Source organism: Homalodisca vitripennis, chromosome 2, assembly GCF_021130785.1.
Source record: "Homalodisca vitripennis isolate AUS2020 chromosome 2, UT_GWSS_2.1, whole genome shotgun sequence".
In the NCBI taxonomy this organism is placed as follows: Eukaryota; Metazoa; Arthropoda; class Insecta; order Hemiptera; family Cicadellidae; genus Homalodisca; species Homalodisca vitripennis.
This window is the reverse complement of record NC_060208.1, coordinates 18,128,393-18,149,037: the sequence shown is the minus strand read 5'-3', so window position 1 is coordinate 18,149,037 and position 20,645 is coordinate 18,128,393. Positions and strand designations below refer to the sequence as shown.

Below are 20,645 nucleotides of genomic sequence, written 5' to 3'. Positions count from 1 at the left end.
TAACTTTATTATATATATATATATATATATATATATACCATCAATGTACTCAAAAAGCATATTTTTTGTATATAACAAACAAATTCAAAGCCTGGATCCCCTTCATATAAAGTTGAAAACCCTAACTTACATTTCTTGACCTTTAAATGGCTCCTCATTTCGGTTTTCAATTAGATAGCAAGCCATTGAGCAAAAATTACTAACATATTTATTATTAATTCGTAACAGTAAATTACTGTTATTTACACTCTTCCTAATACAATAAAAACTTTCATATCTGAAGTGCATAAACAATCTGGAACAAACTATCAAGTGTCTCAAAAAGTTAAATTGTGCTCAACCAAAGGCTTAAAATTATAAAATACAACTAGAACGAGAACCCAGCAACTTATCTTTATTCGCTTCAATTTTAAGTTTTACCTACCCCTGCCTGGAGAATGTAAGCTACAACAAATAGGAGGGTAGTCACTACTACATTCATTCACATAACCTAGTTATGAACTATAGTTTAATATTAACAATAACCACTCTTTATCCACTACGCCCATTGGCTGAAGTGTAGATGTGCGATCAGTGAAAACATCTAATCAGCTAAAAATAACACCATCAGCAAAAACATTTTTTATTTTGTGAAATTTTGTATTGTTTTCGATAGCCTAAAGTTTATTTGTTGGAAAATTAAAAATAATGAAAGTTAAGCACAACAACCTCTGGACTACTTGGCTATATTTGTCCTAAATATTAGAGGGACAAAGCAAAAATAAACATTAGTTACACCATACCGATCTCATTTCTATAATAGAGAAAACTGATAACTTTACCACTTGTCTACCTACACGGTTTTTATTTTTGAACATGAATTTCTACACAACAGAAAATGCTATGATCTTTCTTTGAACAAATTTAGCTCCACCTAAATATAGAAGTTCAGTGAACACGATATAATAGGATTCGGTGGGTGACAACTTGATTTTGATCAAATAATTCTACACTAATAAAACTCCTGTAAATATATTCTGAAAAATCTCTTTAACCTCTTTTCTTATGTGTGTGTTGTAGTAATAGTTTACAAGCAATGCTGAAATTTAATATTTAATGTATTTTATTAGTAGTAAAATATTAAGCATTTCATGATGTGTTGGTTGATCTTGTGATGAGTTAGAAAAAGTAAGTGAAATAAAAGGATTAAAAAAAGGATGTAAAAATCTATCTTCCTGGCGAAGTCTATCCATTTGTACAATCTATTTTGAATGGAGCAACAAAAAAACAGGGTAACTGCGGAGTGCTCACTATCCATTATAAATTTAAATTAAAACTCACAGAACAACTTACACTAGAAATTTATTTTATAAAAAATTCACTGTACAGAATCACACATGATCGATAAAAGACAACTTGTTCAATGTTCCATCACAATTCCACAGTCCAAGAACAATCAAAAGTTTACACGAGACGGTGGTGGCTACTTCCTATTCCCTCATCTCGCCTTCCTCGTCATCCTCCTCCACTCCTCGGATGTAGAGGATGTTGTTGCACCGGATCAGGATCTCTCCCAACTGTCCGGTCATCTTGCCGTCCACGTACTCTTCACTGCTCGCTAGCTGGAGGTTCATGTACGTGTCTACTGACACCAGGAACCCCTTGTACTCCTGACCCCACTTCAGCTTCACTATCACTGGTTTACCCGTTAAGCTGTTCAGGTACGGTTTGGGATTTATCGGCATAGTGGCCATGTTGAATGTTTGTCTTAGGCACGTTCACACAAAAAACTGGAACAAAACACAAGAACAATCAGTAACTATTTAACGTATAAAACAAAGTGGCTTAATGCAATGTACGATTAGTCTCACCCAAACCTTCAAACTTGAGAATTACGCATCACATCCGCAAACTGAATCCGTATAGAAGAGCTGAAATGTCTTATCACAATCTAATAACATTTTGATATTCGACTTAAAAATGAAACTCTGCACTTCAGTTATTTTATGCTATTAGTAATTTTATTTCATTTTCTCAGCATGTGAAAATTAGACTGAAAGTGTTAATGTAACACAGATCGAGCTGTATATAACTTTTTTTAATGTTTAATATGATGAACTAGGTTAATTTGACAACTAACTTAATGTGATTAACAACAAGAACCCAACTACCTCTAAATCACCATTCAATCAGTATTCAATTTAATTCAATTCTCACAAAATTTAAATATTCATCTTGGGCCAAAAATTATTTAATTCCATTAAAAGTTTTGTTACCACACGCAACTTCTTACAGTTGCATTTTCATTCAAAGTTATTAATAAAGTTTTTCTTAAAATTATTGATTTGCACCAATATATGACAGAAATTGAATTTGATCCAAAAATTTAATTTTCTGTTCTTTTCTTTTCTATGTAACTCAAGATTCCTGCACCCAATCTCCTTGTGGAAATCCAGTTAAATATGCAAAAAATTCAGTTTAGAAAAACTCTTACCAAAAAATTTAATTTTATTGATATTTGGTTGGCTGATTTATTCTATTTTAGCTAATGAAACAGGCTATAACATAATGCAATTTATAAGCATGTTAAGTACATAAAAATGTTGTATTTTCAGAATTATTATTGTAATTTGAATATTTTTTGTAAATTTTGAAAGCATGAAATTGTTTTAATACAAAACAGTTATAATCCATGATATTTAGTGAAGTTTTATAGAAAATTTAATTCTTGGTGGCAATTTTATTTCATTCATTTATCTTAATTTGTTCAATTTTACACAAATTTTTGTAAAACAAGAAATTTGTGTTCTAACACACAAATTTGGTGAATAAGCTACTGTATTTTTATCTAATGAAACAGGCTAGAATATAATCTACCTAATTTTTGAGAAAACATGATCAAACTCATTAGAAACCTCTGCCGTGTTCAAAAAATTCAAACAAAACCACTGTAATAACAACAAAGAGAAAGGACGCCAACCAGTACGTGTATGCACACTCAAAACCATAGATTATACTGTAGAAACAACATGTCGTGTCAGAGACATCCAAAATTAAAGTACAAAGTTTTACAGAATAAGACAATGATCGATCGTTTTACTGAAATATAGCTTTACTGACAAATCAATAACGTAACTGGTTACAATAAGTCCCAAAATATAGTATTATACCTTGATTCATGTTGATTTTCCGGAGTTAATACATATTTATATGTGTTGTACCTGTTCTTTTTTAATACGTAAACTTTATTATTTGAACCCAAAATAATGTTTTAATAACGTGTGTTGTCATCACTATATCGTCTCATGATGAGTGGCCGAAACGGTACCATGATAAGTGGTTAATGGGTTAATTACTAAGTACTTTCCATTTGAAAAAATCAACAAATAATTTGAAAGGTGTGTTTAGTACCAAGCAGATAAACTTGAAACATGTTTTTCTACTATTTTAAGAAATTGTCAAGATTTTAGGGATTGAGCTGAAGTAAATATTATCTAAAGTGAAAAATAATGGTGGTAATTCGAGTTAATTACTAATTACAGTTTGATCTTTCATATTTAAGTATGACGATCAGTCAGTCCTTAGAAAATAATAAACATGAAAATAAGTAACAGAAAGTCATTGTTATCCTGGCCAAGCGGTAAGAAGGTTCAGTGTCCACATGCCTCACTGCTTCCTATCTTATTCAACTGAAGAGGTTGAGGCACATGATCTGGGCTTGACTTTTTAAATTCATTTTAAGGGAAGATTTTTCTCTTTCCGCCAGCATTATATGGTGACATTCCAATCTTGCTCACTCTTATGACTATGGGACTTTGAGATCGGTTCTTTCCCGTGATTAGATCACGTTTCATTGAATGATTTTGTAAAAGTAGGTAAAGGTTAAAAATTTCCCTTGCCGTGAGTGCAGGTTTCAGCATCACCCTGCACTGCTGGAACAAGTGGAAAAACATCCCTCAAAATAGCACCTTTTCAAGCCTAGATCACATTAGAGTTCCAATCTCAATGCGTAATTGATCGAACAGCCTTTGGAAACAAGCCGACTATATGTTGCCGTTAAATAACGACACAAAAAAGACCGGCTAATTATATATTGTCGATCGACATCCACGTGAACAAGACCAGCCAACTATATATAGTTGATGTGATAGCATCATTTTAAATGACATGTATATCATGTTTTTTTTTAATGATTGAGACTGTGAGGCTTATCTGCCAAACTTCACTGATAACAATGTTATTCTTTGTGTCTTACGGATGGCTAGTAAATCTCATAGTTCTCTTTGTCTAACATTCACTCTCAGCTAGCTGAGTACGCGGGTTCGTCTGCTGACGTATTTGGTTGAAAAAAATCATAAACATTAGTTTGGTTCAATTTGTCTGAGACTTTGTATACTTGTGATCTATAAACCATAGATTTCAAATAAAAATTGGGTACTTTGGGATTATACCGACCACACCAGTATGAAGAACACAAAAATAGAAATTTATAGAAACAAACATGATAGAACGAAAAAACAACTCTTCAATTACAAAATTACAAACTTACAAGCATTTCCAGGTATTGTGATCGGTATTGTTGTCGCTGTTATCTTATCTTTCTCGAGAATCCTGATTACGGCAGGCCGCGCGGCATCACGTGATTTGCACGGTACATAATTGCCTTTCCATTTCAATTCAATTTATATTTCTGATTAGCCCCTCTAGAATTTGATATTTTACTGATAGGTACTATCTCGAGGGATGTTTTTCTTTCGTCGACATCAGCGCGGGGAAGCACCGAAGGTGCTGTCGAAGCCCGCGCTGATGGCCGGAGGCACTCGCATTTTGGGTGGCGGAATGTGATCAAGAATAAAAACAAGTTTTTAGTGTTTTTTTCAATAAAGAGTTTAGTTTTAGTTTGGTAATATTTGTTTTTGTTGAATTTTTGTGTTTGGAGAAATGTAGAGGTAAAACACGAAAGTACAACAAAGCGATGCACCAGCTGAACGGGCGGCGAGGCTCTGCAATCACGTTATCTACTAGACGCTCGACTTTGACCTCTGTCTGAGGATGGGGAGGGGTTTGCGATAAGACAATTCCTGTTTTATACTGACGAAATAGTCTTCTACGCTAATCTAGTAATCAGTAGAAGCAAAATGTTAAATAACGATTCATGTCTGGGTGTGGTCGGTATAATCCCAAAGTACCAAAAATTGTTCCATCCTAAAAATATTTTTTACATTTTTTTGTTTTTTATTAGTACCGTAGGCTATATGTCATCTACAAGTTAGTCTTATAATTTTTTTATAAGAGGATCTTTTTTTAAGACCAAAAACGTCACAAAATCTTTTATAAAATTTAAAATATGAAATTTTTTTAAACCTCAGAAAACTGCCATTAACGTTTGGCATTGAACTTATATGACTTGTCTTCTCAGATTACCGGGCTACTACGGCTGTCCATGGCTCTGCGTCAGGTCATTGATTTATGATCACATCCAGTCCCTCAGCTCGGCAGGCCACACCTAGTGGCCCTCACTTTTTACCCCATTCAGCTCACCAGAACACCAGATATTGCAACAATGATAAGTTCTGTTTTATAATTAGTTTTTTTACAATCCTTGGTCAAGCATTACTGGAAATTGATTTTTCAATTTGCACGTAACAAAATACAATGTTTTACAACTATAACAATATTTTAAGGTAGGTACAAGTTTTATCATTGATCTTTCAATTACTTTACGTTTGCATTTGTGAAATTCCTTTCTATTTTACATTTTTCATGATGTTGGTACATCAAATATGTATAAAATATATTTGTTTCATCAAAATGTTTTTAATTTATTACCACTTATTAAATTTACAACAAATAGATCTTGAAAACTAAAATCTTTATGGGAAAAAGTACATTTATTCACCAAAACCATGTCATAAATTACATATTACTTAATATTTTTTATAAGACTCAAGAATACAACAAATCAAATATAAAATAACCTTATAGCAAGTAAACAATGTGTGGTCAAGAATTCTATTTCAAAACCTCTCATTTGAAAGCCCAAGAGGTCAATCACTTCCATTTAAATCCGAGTCAATGTGAGGTATATGGTTACACAATCGCCGAGTGGAGATGCCGGACCCAGTCGGCCACTATGTGTGACCCGGCGAGCTAATACTCCACTCGAGCTGAGCGAGAGATATGTTTAGGCCACATTTAATGGCATACCGATCGCAAAGGGTTAAGTTAACTTATTATCCTGAGGATTTTAGACAGGCTTGGTTTATAAATGAACATTTTTTCCCCAGCATGAATATATATTGGTCTGGTCTTCATAAAGTTAATTAAATAAGGTAAGGATAAATTTACAATGTTATCCATCTATGATATTTATTAGACTTAACATAAAAAAGGACTAATTTGACCGTTTTTCATATCAATGATAACACATGGATTCTTAACATTCTTTTTGTTTTACAACATTACCAACTCTTTAATTTTGTACCTAATTATTTACTTTAGCCACTTCACGCTATTTGTCAAAATTTCAACTTAAAATAAAGTAAATCTACACTATACAGTATTACAATAGATATATAAATGGGAGGAAAGCCTGAACAATAACTAAAATTATGATAGGAATGTCCCTGGCCATCTGTGCCTGTAGGTGTTTTGTGAACCAATCACGAAACAGGTAAAAATAATTTAATAACGAGATGCACAAATAATGTGCGCATTGGCAAACAAGATCGAGAGCACTTAAATAGGAAAAGCTCACAAATAATAATGAAGTGATAACAAACATTTATAACAGAAAATACTAAATAGGCGTAATTATTTGTTTTCTACTGGATAGCAATAATTAACCGCTTTCGAGAAGTTGTTGAAGCATCTTCTCTATAAAAGTGTACTTCTCTTCTGTACAAATAGTCACAGAGATGAACTGCAAGCAGGTCGGCTGATATGCCACTTTTCATGGTTCTCCACTAGCTTTCAACTGTCTGTTATTATCTATAAAATATGGAGAAGTGTTTATAGTTGTTAAAAGTTAGTTATTATTGAAAAATTAATACCGGTTGGTCATATCAAATGTTATAATTGTAATATGTTGTAATATCATTTGTCAATATTGAAATAAAAAACCGGGTACGCTTTTCCTACTCTACCTGGATTCTTTACTCATGAATATCAATGATTTGATATTATTGATCACTCGAGTGTTGGATGCTTATTATATTGCAGCTCTTTTTTTGCTTGAATGTTGGTATCCCAAACATCCCCTCATCCAATTCCCACCTTTTCTTAACTTGTTATCTCCCCACCCAGAAACCCTGATTCTACTCCATGCTCTAGATTGGTGGACTATTTGAGATATAACCTAACATTTCAAACATGACAGTTATTGTCCAATTATCGATCAAGACCACCTACAAATTCTTTCTGGAAATGAAAACATACTAATTTAATAAATTGATCAAAGTGGTTTGAGATTATTATAGCTTTCCTGCTAATGCATACTAGAACCCAATAATTACTCAAAATTGTATCATAATGGCATATCAATGTGTGGCCATCATGACACCAACCTATGTCCTTGCTTCCCCTTAGAAGATATAAGCTCCAGGCTTTTAAGTAAGGCTGTTTTTAATACAGTTACGTTTAAAAGTATACCTACCAAAATACTCGCTGAACCACAGTAAGTGATAAAATTATTGCCTGAAGTACTTGGGGTTAGAAATAGGAACCTGTAAAACCAGCACTAGAAAAATGAATATTGCCGATTGCCGGGTCCCAGTCCAGTGACGCCAGAAAACAGTCCACGGCCCGCCAAAGTAGTTCGCGATCCGGTGGCTTTGATTTTAAACAGTTTCCTCCACTGCAAGGTAATAATACAGATTTCATTTAGATTAAATTATGTTTACTGTTGTATTGTTTGTACAAATAGTGGCAAAGTCAAGTTACAGCTCCAGTGCCTAGACAGAATACCTTACAAACTAATGATTAAAGATCCATGTAATAACATGAAGATACAGAATACATGCATACAACTTATTAAATTTCAATTAAATACACATTAGGTTAAATAAAATTCTCTTGAGTTCAACTGCTGGTGGGAGCGACGTTTACATTGTTTTAGTGATAAGGAAGTTTTAATTGACAATTATACCAATAGATGACGAACCGTTCAGTTAAATAATGTAATAATATAATTTCTCAATGAGCAGGTCACAGATAGTACTCCTGGATTTCTTAATAATCAAATCCATAAATTAACCCAAGAAGATGGTTAAAAATTTTAACTCTAACAGACTTCAAACAATCTTTTTCTTTAGCTAGCTTTCCTTCATAAATAATTATGTTTTAGGAGCTCCTTAAGCAAGTCACTTTTTTTAGAAACACCTTGTAACATCGTTTGTACATAGGGGTGGAAAAAACATTAAAACGTTAAAATTATGACGAGTGTTTCTTACTATAAAATACAATTTAAATGTAATAATTTGGTTTTATACTGTCAATAATATAATTCTATCGAATCTGGACTGAGGAAATTAATAAAAGGAAGAAAAAGTATCATGTCTATCTTCACTTTAGTAGTGTGAACTTGTTTGTACGTTTTCTCAACTCTATCTCTGAATTTTGGCCCATAGTTTATTATGCTCTCATACTCATACAAATATGACAAATTTATTTTATTCACACAGCTTTGGAGCTCGTTTCTTGGTGATCATTATATTAAGTTGTTCAATTAGAATTTCCTTGTTGAAGATTTTTACTTCCCCGTTGTTAAATAAATCTGTAAGCCCATCTTCCTCCTCTTCTGTGAGGTTAGATAGATTTTCAACCCCTCCGCATGTAGTTGGATTTCTTACTCATTGACATAACGTTAGCTATTGAATACATTATAAATTGAAATTTTTATTGTTAGCTGACTAGGAAAACCTGCATCAAATAAAAAATACACTGTTTTATAAGTGGGAAAGTTTGATGTAGATCTTTTATCGATATGTGTTGACCAAATCTAACTCTTTTTACCATAGCTTTTAGTTTATTGTGAACTCATATAGTTTCCTTGTAGACTTAAATTAAAAATACTCATCAAATAGCCAAAACATTGTCATTTAGATACAAAGCTGAGAAAGATATGTATCTCATCTCTAAGCTTAGAACATCTGGCCAATGCCATTCCACGTGTAAAGAGGGTGAAGAAGTAGTTAGTCATGCTTATTACACTTTATTTAAGAAAAAGAACTTTGTATTCTGGTTCTTCGGCTTGCAGAACAGACATGACTTTTCCAATCCTCACTGCTTTAGTGTGGACGTGGTCGTTCCACGCTAGCCTTGAGTCAGTCAGAAAATCTAGAAGTTCGGGGTTGATCGACTGAGAGTGCCAACCAATTCTTAAACTTGTCTAAAATCATTCATTTTATCTAAAAGCTGTACAAATTTTCTAGTAATTTGCAGACTCGTACTTGCAATGAGCTGTAGGAGTATGAGCAAGATAAGATAAAAGTGAATTTGGGGGTGGCAGTCAGTGGAGGGATTCGAATCCTTGTTGAGGATAATTGTTATTTTGTTCATCTATAACAGGACGTCTGGACCAACAATGACCCTATAAAGAGAAACGTTTCGAATTACTTGGTAATCATGCACTCCCACATTAGTCAAGTGTATCACAATGACTTCTCCATTCGCTGATATATTTCACTATCCTAATACACATAGTCAAAGTTTATGTCTCGTCGCATGCATTTTTTAAAAACAATCTTATAAATTTTACAATCTAAAAGAATTCTCTCTTTTGATTTTTTTCAGCTACCTGACTCACCGACTGTACCTTCAGAACAGTATGGCCTATGTATGGTTATTATTATTATACATTCTTATTCTTCAATTCTATTTCTTCGTTCTTGAAATTCCTCAATTTCAGTCAGTGTTGATAGACCAATATCATGTTAATAGGTTAGGTCACCGTATCAATGATAGGAAGGTTTACATGTTCTTATTGATAATAGGTTGATAAACACTGTCAAGATATTTTGATTTTAAAGGGATTTAGTTAAAAACGTTTAACTTAACATGTCAGTTTCACTGTGCTGTAGAAGATTTCCTCGTACTCTTAATGCAAGGCTTGTGCAACCTACGAGAAATGGTTACATAGTACTGTAAGTAACCAAATTTGAATAATGGACTTTATCTAGAATTTTATTTATCTCCTATAAACTAAAAAATCCCTTGCTTATAGTAAATGCCATATTACCCCTTCTTTTTAAGCTTCTCAAATCACCCCTAGTTGGAGGAAATTTCCAGAGCGCCTTTAAGAGAATTTACATCAGAGTTGCAAACCCTAATTTTGCCGACTTAACAGCAACAAGCAAATAATTGCCAACTTCTGTCCGCAATGCCAGTTCCTTTCCTCCTTATTGCTATATGTGATTGCACCACCCCTATCTGCACTTCTCATTTTGTACACTGGTTGTCACCTGTAGTCCAGGAATCAAAAGGGGTTTAGCATGCACTGAAATCCTAATACAGGTTTATAATTGGTTACTATTAAATGCACCATAGTGATCATGAAATAAGACGTCAACCACACTAGCGGATAACATGAGAGGAGGGCCAGGTAACTTGGTTAGGGCGCAATCTACTTTTCTGCCCATATCTCAAGGATCCTTGCAGATAAAATATTGCAACCAAAGTGATTTATCTTAAGGTAAATTAAAAATTAACGGGCGGAGTGACATAAGACGAGTTTCATGTCATTAACTTATTGCTATATCGTCCTTAAAATGGGGATACTTTAATAAGCGGCATATACTCATTATTCAGTTGTTTTTATCGAACAGTTTGATATATTATCCAACTTCAATATGTAAAAATCGTACACAATAAGAAATATAATAATTTACTGTAATAAGAAGAATCTCGACGATTACCATTTTAAAAACATAAATTTAAGACTAACACATAAAGCAACAAAACTAACAATTGCCTAGACTTAGAATTCAAAGAAACATTACAATATTTATAACTTGCCCAGCTTGATATCAATGAATAACAGGTTTTGTGAAGTGGAGGAAATAAGGGTAGGGTACGATAAGCGGACCCGGTTTTTTATATCGAAATTGGCAAACTATATTACTTAATCATAACCATCGATATAATCAATCGATACTGACTAATTATTTTTAACGATTAATTAAATAATCTATATCAATAGCTGTAAACACTTTCAAATAATACTCTTAATGTAATATTTCAATTTTACATGAGTAACATTTGATTATTAAAAATGGCAGTCAATTTTAGAAAACTAGGGTACACGACATAGTTTTGAAAGATGATAAGACATGCTTTTCATGGCTTCTACGTGTTTGATTCGTACCGAAAAACCCATTGTGTGAAATTTGTGGGAAAGAAACTACTTGTAACTATGAGAGGAGCAAATATCAGTTCCCCTAATTCTGAGTCTTCAGTTTTCCTAATTTTGGTTATAATAATTTGTTTGATCTCTGTAAATATTAGATCCATATTTTAATTTAAAACATATGATTGTTATTGAGAACTATAGATACTTTATATCGATTGATAATCTAGGATTTGAGATGCGAATATTGGGTATCGATGATTACATTCTTTGATATAAAAACCGGGTCCGCTTATCATACCCTACCCGGAAATAATTCTCCCAGTGTGTTACCAGGAGCCAAACCCACACATTGGAGCCACTTAAACAAATCTCATCACTTGTTAGAAATATCTCGCATATTTTCCTCATATTCATTGCCATTTTCAAAGTCTCAAAATATTAGTTACCTCTTGCTGTTTATTGTTTTCATTAAAATGACTATAACAAATAATTTGATATCATATACTAAGATAAATTGTAACATCGAATTATTCCTTTGGATAAAAGCATCGAACCATTTGATAAAAACAACCGAACAACGAGTGTAGGTCGCTTACTAATGTCTATCCTTTAAAATAAACAATATAAGGAGTGACGATGACAAATAACGGAGTTATAGAACAAAAGTGAAGTTTTTTTTGCTGTGACTGTGAGTCAACCTAGTATTGGTTGCTGCTGATGTTAGCTGTTGCACCATTTTTGGATACGTAAAATATCAATAACGCTTAAAACAATGGAATTTTACCCAAATAAAAGACGTTTTAGTTAATTTAGACATGCTGAAAATAAAATTTCATATTAGCCTGACACAAGTGCCTCCGACCATCAGCGCGGGGAATTACCTCCAAATTCTAGAGGGTCTGGTCTGATCACGAATGCCTCCGACCATTACTGCTTTTTATGTTATCGGTGAGGCAGTGAAGGGTACTGCACTTGACGGTTGTTGGTGTTGTACTAAGCTGTTCTGACCACAGAACACTCAGATAAGTTAATGGGTGGAGATGACAATGAAAATCATAGTTAACAAACAGCATAGTTCACAAACCACAAAATTACATTTCCATTTTAATTATTAAAAAATATTGTTATTAGCGATTTGGACCCCCTAAACCCATATATAGTTATGTTCAGGAGGACTTGTATGATTCAGATGGTTGGAATCTCTAACTACAAATTCCACTGTTTTTAAACTCACCAGTGCAAAAAAAATTTTTTAACAGCCGACTAACTTTTTTATGTAACTTTTAAAACATATATAACAGTTTTGACATTATTTTACTATTTAAAATATAAAACAACCGTATTTATCTTTTGGATGGTACTATTAATGTCCTTGACTTATTAGCTTTGTTCATGGAAAGTTTCAAAACATTATTTTTATTCTAAGGATACTAGATCATGACAGTTATTGGAAACAAGAGCATTGACATTTTGCACCATTCTGAGCCTAGTTTTGCATTTCTTGCCTACAACAAGATGGCGGACATGACTTCAGCAGCTGAATTGCCAGTTATATAGGCATAGTCCATCTACTGGTCTTATAGAGTTTATGTTCTAGCGTAACACAAATATCCAGAGTAACATTCAGGACTTAAAACTGTGTTAAATTTGCCCAAATTATTCAGTTCTGTTTTAATCCTGCATGAAAATCACTGTTGTTACGATGTAACACCATTATAGGTTTTGGTTGGCCTATCATTGTTGTAAATTTATCAACAGGTTACCAGAGATCAACCCAAATATTCCTGATAATGTAGCACTTATGAAAGACAACATGCCAGACTTCAAAAGCCTTACGACAGAGAAGTGTGTGACGACCATGGGGAAACACCTTCTGGACTTTGAACAAGGAGTCAGGGTGATAGAACAGGCGGTGGAGAAAGGTATGTGCTTGCAAAATTGTATTAAAATTGTTATGTAAGCTTCTTTTTACAGATACAAAGTATCTTTGATCTGTAGTGGTTTTTACACTAACGAGTTGTTAAAATATTGTATCTTATTCAATTTTCAGGATGTTTTAATAACTAAACCTATTTTAGTGGCCAGGAGCAGCAAAACTGTTGTCTTTTGGTAGGTATTGGCTGTTTTATACAGGTTATACAAATTTTATTAGATACTAACTATTTTGCAATTGTTTTAGCAATTCCAACGGTGTTGTTTCAACAAAACATAAGCGAGAATGACTATTTTAAAGATACGTTTGCACAAGCTGGGAGCGCCAAACTTGTCAGTTGAGAGGTATCAGTTTGCTGCCTCTAGCTTGTGCAAGTCTACCTTTAAAGTGGTCGTGCTCGCTTATGCATTGACGTATTTCGTTGAAACAAGTACCATTGGAATGGTAATGAAATTATTCAAATAGTTTGTGTCTGGTAAATGTTTTGTAACCAGACTTTTCTTTACTTTCATCATTTTCAACAGACGTCATTTTGATAATATAAAAGAATATAACACAAATATTTTTTAAAATTTTCCTCTTATCTACTCAAACCTGTATGTCAAATTTGGTTTATTTAGCTTAACTAGTTTTAGAGATAATAATGTTTGTATAAAAAATATAAAATTGCGGCTAGTGGCTAAACAAGACATTTCTAGACCTATGTTTATGACATTTTTTGTTTGAAATATGAATACTATCACTGACAGAAGTTTGTGACACCCTGTGTGTGCGCGTGCGTATGTGTGCACGCGTGCGTGTGTGTGCACGCGTGCGTGTGTGTGCACGCGTGCGTGTGTGTGCGCGTGTGTGTTTGTGTGTAAGTTTAAGGGCAAAAAGTGACTATTTGTATCCATTGTAACCCGCTTTTGGTCTAAGTTATTTAGACTTAGACGGTGCCGTAGTAACATTTGATTTGCTACTCTGATCAAATACATATATACTCACATACATGTGTCCTTGAGAGTCTTCTGTTATTTCTGGGCATTTGTCATCTATTTCCGGTGCCTTAGTATCATTGGCATTGTTGCTCTAATCAAAAAATATACATAAGTTTATCTAAAGATATATCACCATATACTGTCAAATATCACCATTTTAGACCATCGGCAAGTTGAAAAACATAAATTCAATGTTTTAGTCGTAAATTAAAAACTGATAAATTCTGCATTAAAAGTATATTTCATATTTAATAGAATCTGTAATGTTTATTGTTGTTTTATAGTTATTGTTTTGTTAAAATTGACTGTGGTCACATGTTATAGCCGGTTGCACCGATGTTGTCAAAGAGGTGATTGAACCACTGGAGAAAATAAGTGCGTCTCTAGACACATCTTGGGGAATAGTGAAGAATTTGTACCTGACGAGTTCTACGCTGATGCCGGCCACAACGTATGTTCCGTTACATCATCGGGCCCGTCGAGCTCGAGCTTCCAAGTTCTATAGCAAAGCTATATACACAGCGTGTAAGGTGAGACAAAAATACCACGCTAAACGATATTGTCACATAGACTAGACCCAATATTTATGGATTGGTTAGACATTTACTGACCAGTCATATTTTATGTTGCTACTTCAATTGCTCAGACTCATTACAGAATCAGGTGAGTCTAGGAATGAGGATAGTGATATGAATACATACCAGATGAGTAAAAGATAATCATCAACTAATTATATGGATTTTGTAGGCCATGGCTAGCTAAATTGTAGTTATGAACTGTAGTTTTAATTGTCTTATAAATCTTTTAAAGTTTATGAGCACAAATAATGCATTCTATGTACTATTTTCAGTTTATTCACTAAAACTAATGTATTTGTCAAATAAATACATAATTTAAATATAAATATTATTTAAATTTACATTATTATGTTTGTAAGTTTATGTTAAATGCAGTTAACAGTCTACAAATAAATAAGCCATACCTAATTTATGACATTTTGGAATTTTAAATTCATTTACAGTTTTCTTTTCCTTATATGTACATTGCAATTTTTTTAACGGAAATTTTAAATTTTTACTTATCAGAATAATATTTTAGTACTTATATTTCGATAAATATTGTATATCACATTTTTCTCTATAGTTAATTTTGAGCCAACAAACACAATAAGTCAACAGTGAAAACAGATTGGTTAACCATTTAATTAAAATATATACAAACTACTCAGAAACAGAGATAGGGCAAAGCATTCTTCTTAATGAAAAGGTTGACTACACCGTTATGCCACCAAAATAGTCCTCTTACTCAGAATAATGGAAGCTAACCATATCATCAAATCCCATGATCCAAATAGACAACATTATCTACCTTCTTCATCGTCAGACCCACAATTAGTAGAATCTTTGATATACATTTATCATTTTAAGTATTTAATGTGCATAGTTGGTAACAATTTTTTTGTAATTGTGAAACAATGGCACAGAGTCATTGTGTTATTACCTTTTTATTTTCTCGCCCGGTTTGAGGAAGCCATTAGTAGTGGTGAAATATCAGTGTTTATCATGACTTACTCTTCCAGTTATTCTTACCCTATCAACTGTCTCAACCTTTCTGGTTTAGAGAGCAGACATATTGAAGTGTTGATGTTGTAGGAGAGTGACCAGAGTAAGATGACGGAGGAGGACCAGAGGGTTGTTGACAAGTTCATCCTGGAGGGGAGATTGGCAGGACTGGATCTGGAAGAGATCAAACGAGAGGAACTCGCCAATGTTCACATACGGATGGCCGAGTGTCGGTCAGATTTCACCATGAGAATGCAGGTAAGGTGACTACTGTGAGTTAGAACTACAACAACTAATCAGCTTCACACATGCGTTCAAAACAGTATTTTGATAAGCTGATCACTTTCACTTCGATATAAACCGTTACTGTTATATAAATAGCCAGTCCGCTCAGTTTACAATCTTCAAGAATAAATCTTTGTTACTAAGCAGTGATCATCCCTTGGTAGAATCAACAATGTGACTATCTGTTGGGTTCCTGGTCACAAGGAAAGAGGGCTCAGTGTCCAACAGATGGGGCCTCAACCCTATGGGGCCTCTGTGGTATTTATAGGTGTGAATCCTTTTAGGCTATCTCAAAGTGGATTCACACTGAACATGAGAGGAGACTGCACCCAGGCGTGAGGATGAGTAGATTGGTCCTGCAGTCGCCTTCCCCCAGGGTCACGCGTGATTTCTCCTTAAGCAGATCAGTATCTTCTCAGGTTGTGGTCACTTCGCACGCACAGGACGTGGTCCCCTGAGGAAGCATATTTACAGAGTCAGCATTTTCTGAACAGATCCGCTTTGTAAATTGTGTGACAGACAGAAGGAGTCTGCTGTACACCTGCCTTTTGATTGCTCTGCAGTAGCAAGGGAGCGTTACTGTACTCCATCCCTTCATCTTTGGTAGTCTGGACAAGTGTTGTTAATTTCCCCAGGAGGACCTGATCGATTGTTTTTGTTTTTGGCGGTTTGTAGAACTGCTGAAACTGTAAACTGGCTGGCCTCATGGTATGCTTCCAAGGTGCGCAAAAAGGCCGCTCTTAAAAGATGAATTAGTAATCATCATATTTTTAAGATTTTCTACTCAATCTACAGTCAGTTATTGTTAAGACGGTAGCCTTAACTGCACTTAACTCTTTAACAAGTGCGTGCAAGTTGTTTCAAAATGTCACATTTTAAATAGCTTTAAAACTTTATTTTTTAATATTACTGTAATTTAATATCAGAATATGATTTATATAAGAACAGAAATACTAGAAAATAAAATTGCGTGCTTCTAAATTTAATTTAGATTACAAAAAATACAGCAAAGATGTGAGATCTCTCTGGGAGTTTTCTGCTAGACCTACAGTTTGTTCTGTGTGAAAGAATTATAGCTATCTGTCACTAACCATTATTCCACCTTTATCTACAAAGCATTGTATAGAAATAGAGTCAAACAAATAGGATTACATTCTTTCAATAGTTATATTGGAGTTGTGTAGAATTTAACAGATTGTTTCTGTTCCATTGTTATATATTATAAAGTTCCTATCTATAATTTATGTTTATATTTTATTACTTTTTCCCCTTATAAAAATATTCCTTCCCTCAACCATCACATTTATTCTAGAATAATTTAAAACCCAAATGTTATAATTTTCGTTTAGTATCTAAAGTTTTTAAACAAATTTGACTTTTTTATCTATGTGCGTATTTATTTTTATGATTCTTTTTGAAATCTTTCAGTAAAACCAGGAAAAACCAGACTTCACTAGTATATGTAATAAAGGAAACAATTTTGTACCATATTTGAACACTACTTATATACAATCAATTTAAGTTCTTAAGACATCATAATTAAACGGTTCTGTTGAGAAAGTTAACTGTATAATTTTTGACTATACACTCTTCAGCCTTGTCACTTCTTGCAATTGTTGACAGGTTTCATCGAAGATGTTCAAACATACGATACACGACCCCAGTGTCACCAGAGAGATGCCAGACCAGCTGCTGAGGCTAATGTCAGAAAATAAGTACGTAGCTAAGAGTAATATCGTGTTTTAAGTATTCATAGTTATAATAACACTTCATTTACTCTGAATTTGTATATTCAGTGTTTTTCTGTGAGTTAACCGCTTCATGGCTTTTGACGCAATAATGTGTTCATACTGATAGCGTAAGAGTGTGGTACTGATGTAATATTATAGATCGTAATATTGTGTCTGTTTTAATTTTTTTCCACTGTAATATTGCACAAGATGTATTTGTATGACAACTGCATGCTAAGCAATTAGTTTTCTCATTTTTTACTAGATGTCAGCACTTTCTTTGTCATGAGTGCACCTTTCACTATAGTTCCAAAGTTGACAGCTACCGCATGTTATTGCTTGTCACCCGTTCCTGGAGTATTTTATGCTTTTATTTCTAGTTTTTATTGTACTATGGAAATATCTGATGCACACGTAGACAATTGGGTTCGTTCCCGTGATGATGAAATTGACATGGATAGTGAAAATGGCTTGGTAGACAATTAACCAAAAATAAAAATAAATTAGAAAAAGACACTTAAAAATTAAATTTTTGGATGATAAAGTATATTATTTAAACTCTAAAAACCTATCTACAGAGATAGAATACAAATAAATGTTAGAAGTTTGCTAGGAATAAACCAAGCAGAGTTGAGAGAGAGAGAGAGTGATCTAGATGTTATTACCTGGTGCAATTGGTTTTGAGTTAGGGTTTAGTACCAAAAAAGTTTTTATAACTTCCTTTAATAAAAGTTTTATTTTTTATCTGTGACTTTTAAAATATTAGTAGGACAGGAGACATAATCACCCCATATTATGCACATTTACACAAATATAAATATTTCTTTCATATGAGAAATTGTATTGAGATTAAATAGAATGATTCTAATTTTGCTTTTAACCCTTTTAGCCCCGGCGTCCGATATATCCGACAGAGGTGGTCTAGCTAAAATGCCCAACGTCCGATATACCGGACGTTTCGAGAATTTGATGTAGCTGGCTAATAATATGTCCAAATGCCATCAGTTTCGGTATACTTGTCGGTGAAGAAACGGGCTACATGCAAAAACAATAAATCTTCCAATTGGCACTGTATTTCGTCGTCGTTGAGCGTAGTTTATTTGTCGATGTCAGCCGACAGACGACTTCAGTTGCATTTGTTGTTTTATGCTGAGTTATAATCTCAATTAGTTTGCGTGATTGAAAGCGGTTGTTTTTCGTGTGATTTATTGTATTATTAGTTAAAACATGAGTAAACGTCATAGAGAAAAGTCACCAGTGAGTGAAAACACTTTGATAAATAATATTATTAGTGGTGAAGGTGCCATTTTTTAAGACAATAAACTGAGTTGCTTATATAAAATGTATATATTGTAAATATTATAGTATTTCTTTTACTTTTTTGAAAAATTAAACAAGTTTTAGTGTTACAAACAATTACAATTAGTTCTTGTTATTTTACAATTGTTATTATTTCAAGAGTGCAAAAACTAGTGACATATCTGTATACTTTTACTGACGTGTATGTGGAAATATATAAAGAAGTGCTTATGCAGCAATACAATGAATTGAATATATCTCCTGCATTTATCAAGGAAAGTTCTTCAAATTTTGTGTGTGTAGTAAGAAATATGTGTGCAACAAAATTGGTTAATTTTTCAGGGGCTACAATTTTTTTTCTACCCTTTATGTATGTCCAAACTATAAAAAATTTGTTTATGTATATATATGTTAAACAAAAACAAATCATTCTGTAAAAGTACTTTTGAACTATTACATCTAAAAGTATACTTATTTGTGAACAATTTAAAACAAAAACCTCAAAATTATCTTCAAAAATAAGAAAACTAGATGTATTTTCCTCAATTCTGCACTAAGGTCCCTTATCGCCATGGGCTTTATGGCAAGTCCATGGGAAAATGGCTGGGGTTAAAAGGGTTAATAAAACCAAGTTACATTTCATTTTTATCTCATGTAAATTGCTTTAAAATTGTGTAAAAAATATACAGTACTTTACTATCTTAATTCAATAGATCAATATTGCTGTAAAACTTTTTTTCTTTTCTTTTTAGAAAAAGGGAGTCTGATCTCCTTTTAAGCTTTATTCTGTCCGTCCTTATGGGCCACTGGCCTATGTGAGGATGTTAATAAACAGAATAAGGAGAGTCGATACAGTACAAGGTCAATTTGAACCTGAGCTATCTCTAACTCAGATCCAAAGTCTGACGTCTGAGACCATTCGGCCATCAACTCTCCTGAGTATAATGAATTGGGTGTTCAGCCTTTATAATGAGGTAAATAGTAGACACATTGTATATCGCTTTCATTGTACCATGTCTGATAAAACAATAGTATGTGTATTACTGCACTATTATTGTGCCATAAATGATATTGATTAAAGCTTCTATAACTTGCTCGTGTTTGTTCCGTTATACAATTATTAAAGTTCTAGAGAAGTTATCTTTAACGATGTGCACTCTAAAGCCAGTCGTGTGCAGGGATGAGCCCAGCCGAGGTCCTTGGACAGTGACGCTGGAGCCGCAACTCCAGGAGCTGTTCATGGCATATTGTCCAGACAGGGAACTCCGCTGGAACGTGTGGCAAGCCAACAGCCGAGTGGCATCTCACTCACTGGAAGATTCACAACTCCACAACAGTGCAATTTTGGAGAAGATAAGAGCTCATAGGTGAGAAATACCATTTTAAATTAACCTAAATTACTATTTTGAAATATTTCTCCTTCCTTTAGTGCAGCATCTGAAATCTTACGTTGTCACAGACTTGACTCCTGGAATCTGGAGTCATGTGCATCTGAAGAGATTCAAAACAAGTGTTAACGTAATGAGACAA

General features: G+C 33.6%; 2 protein-coding genes across 4 annotated transcripts in view; one reads left to right on the top strand and one right to left on the bottom strand.

The window, feature by feature from the left end:
• Positions 1–1,323: 1,323 nt before the first annotated feature.
• LOC124353618 (small nuclear ribonucleoprotein F) lies at positions 1,324–7,791 on the bottom strand. Its single transcript, XM_046803541.1, has 2 exons — positions 7,634–7,791; positions 1,324–1,769 (listed from the first exon to the last, which is right to left on the bottom strand). Exon 2 carries the CDS (start codon positions 1,731–1,733, stop codon positions 1,470–1,472), a length of 264 nt encoding a protein of 87 aa, XP_046659497.1. The 5' UTR covers positions 1,734–1,769; positions 7,634–7,791; the 3' UTR covers positions 1,324–1,469.
• A 2,080-nt stretch (positions 7,792–9,871) lies between these two features.
• LOC124353617 (probable cytosolic oligopeptidase A) overlaps positions 9,872–20,645 on the top strand; it is a 38,722-nt gene continuing 27,948 nt past the window's right edge. For all 3 annotated transcript variants that reach the window (XM_046803538.1, XM_046803540.1, XM_046803539.1), the window contains exons 1-6: positions 9,872–10,121; positions 13,085–13,248; positions 14,564–14,769; positions 15,892–16,059; positions 17,710–17,801; positions 20,294–20,482. In XM_046803538.1, coding sequence (XP_046659494.1) covers positions 10,036–10,121; positions 13,085–13,248; positions 14,564–14,769; positions 15,892–16,059; positions 17,710–17,801; positions 20,294–20,482 — 905 coding nt within the window. In that variant the 5' untranslated portion in view covers positions 9,872–10,035. The remainder of the gene's footprint in view (positions 10,122–13,084; positions 13,249–14,563; positions 14,770–15,891; positions 16,060–17,709; positions 17,802–20,293; positions 20,483–20,645) is intronic.

Coding starts and splice junctions, on each gene's coding strand:
- LOC124353618 (XM_046803541.1), bottom strand. CDS start 1,733: ATGGCCACTATGCCGATAAATCCCAAACCGTACCTGAACAGCTTAACG.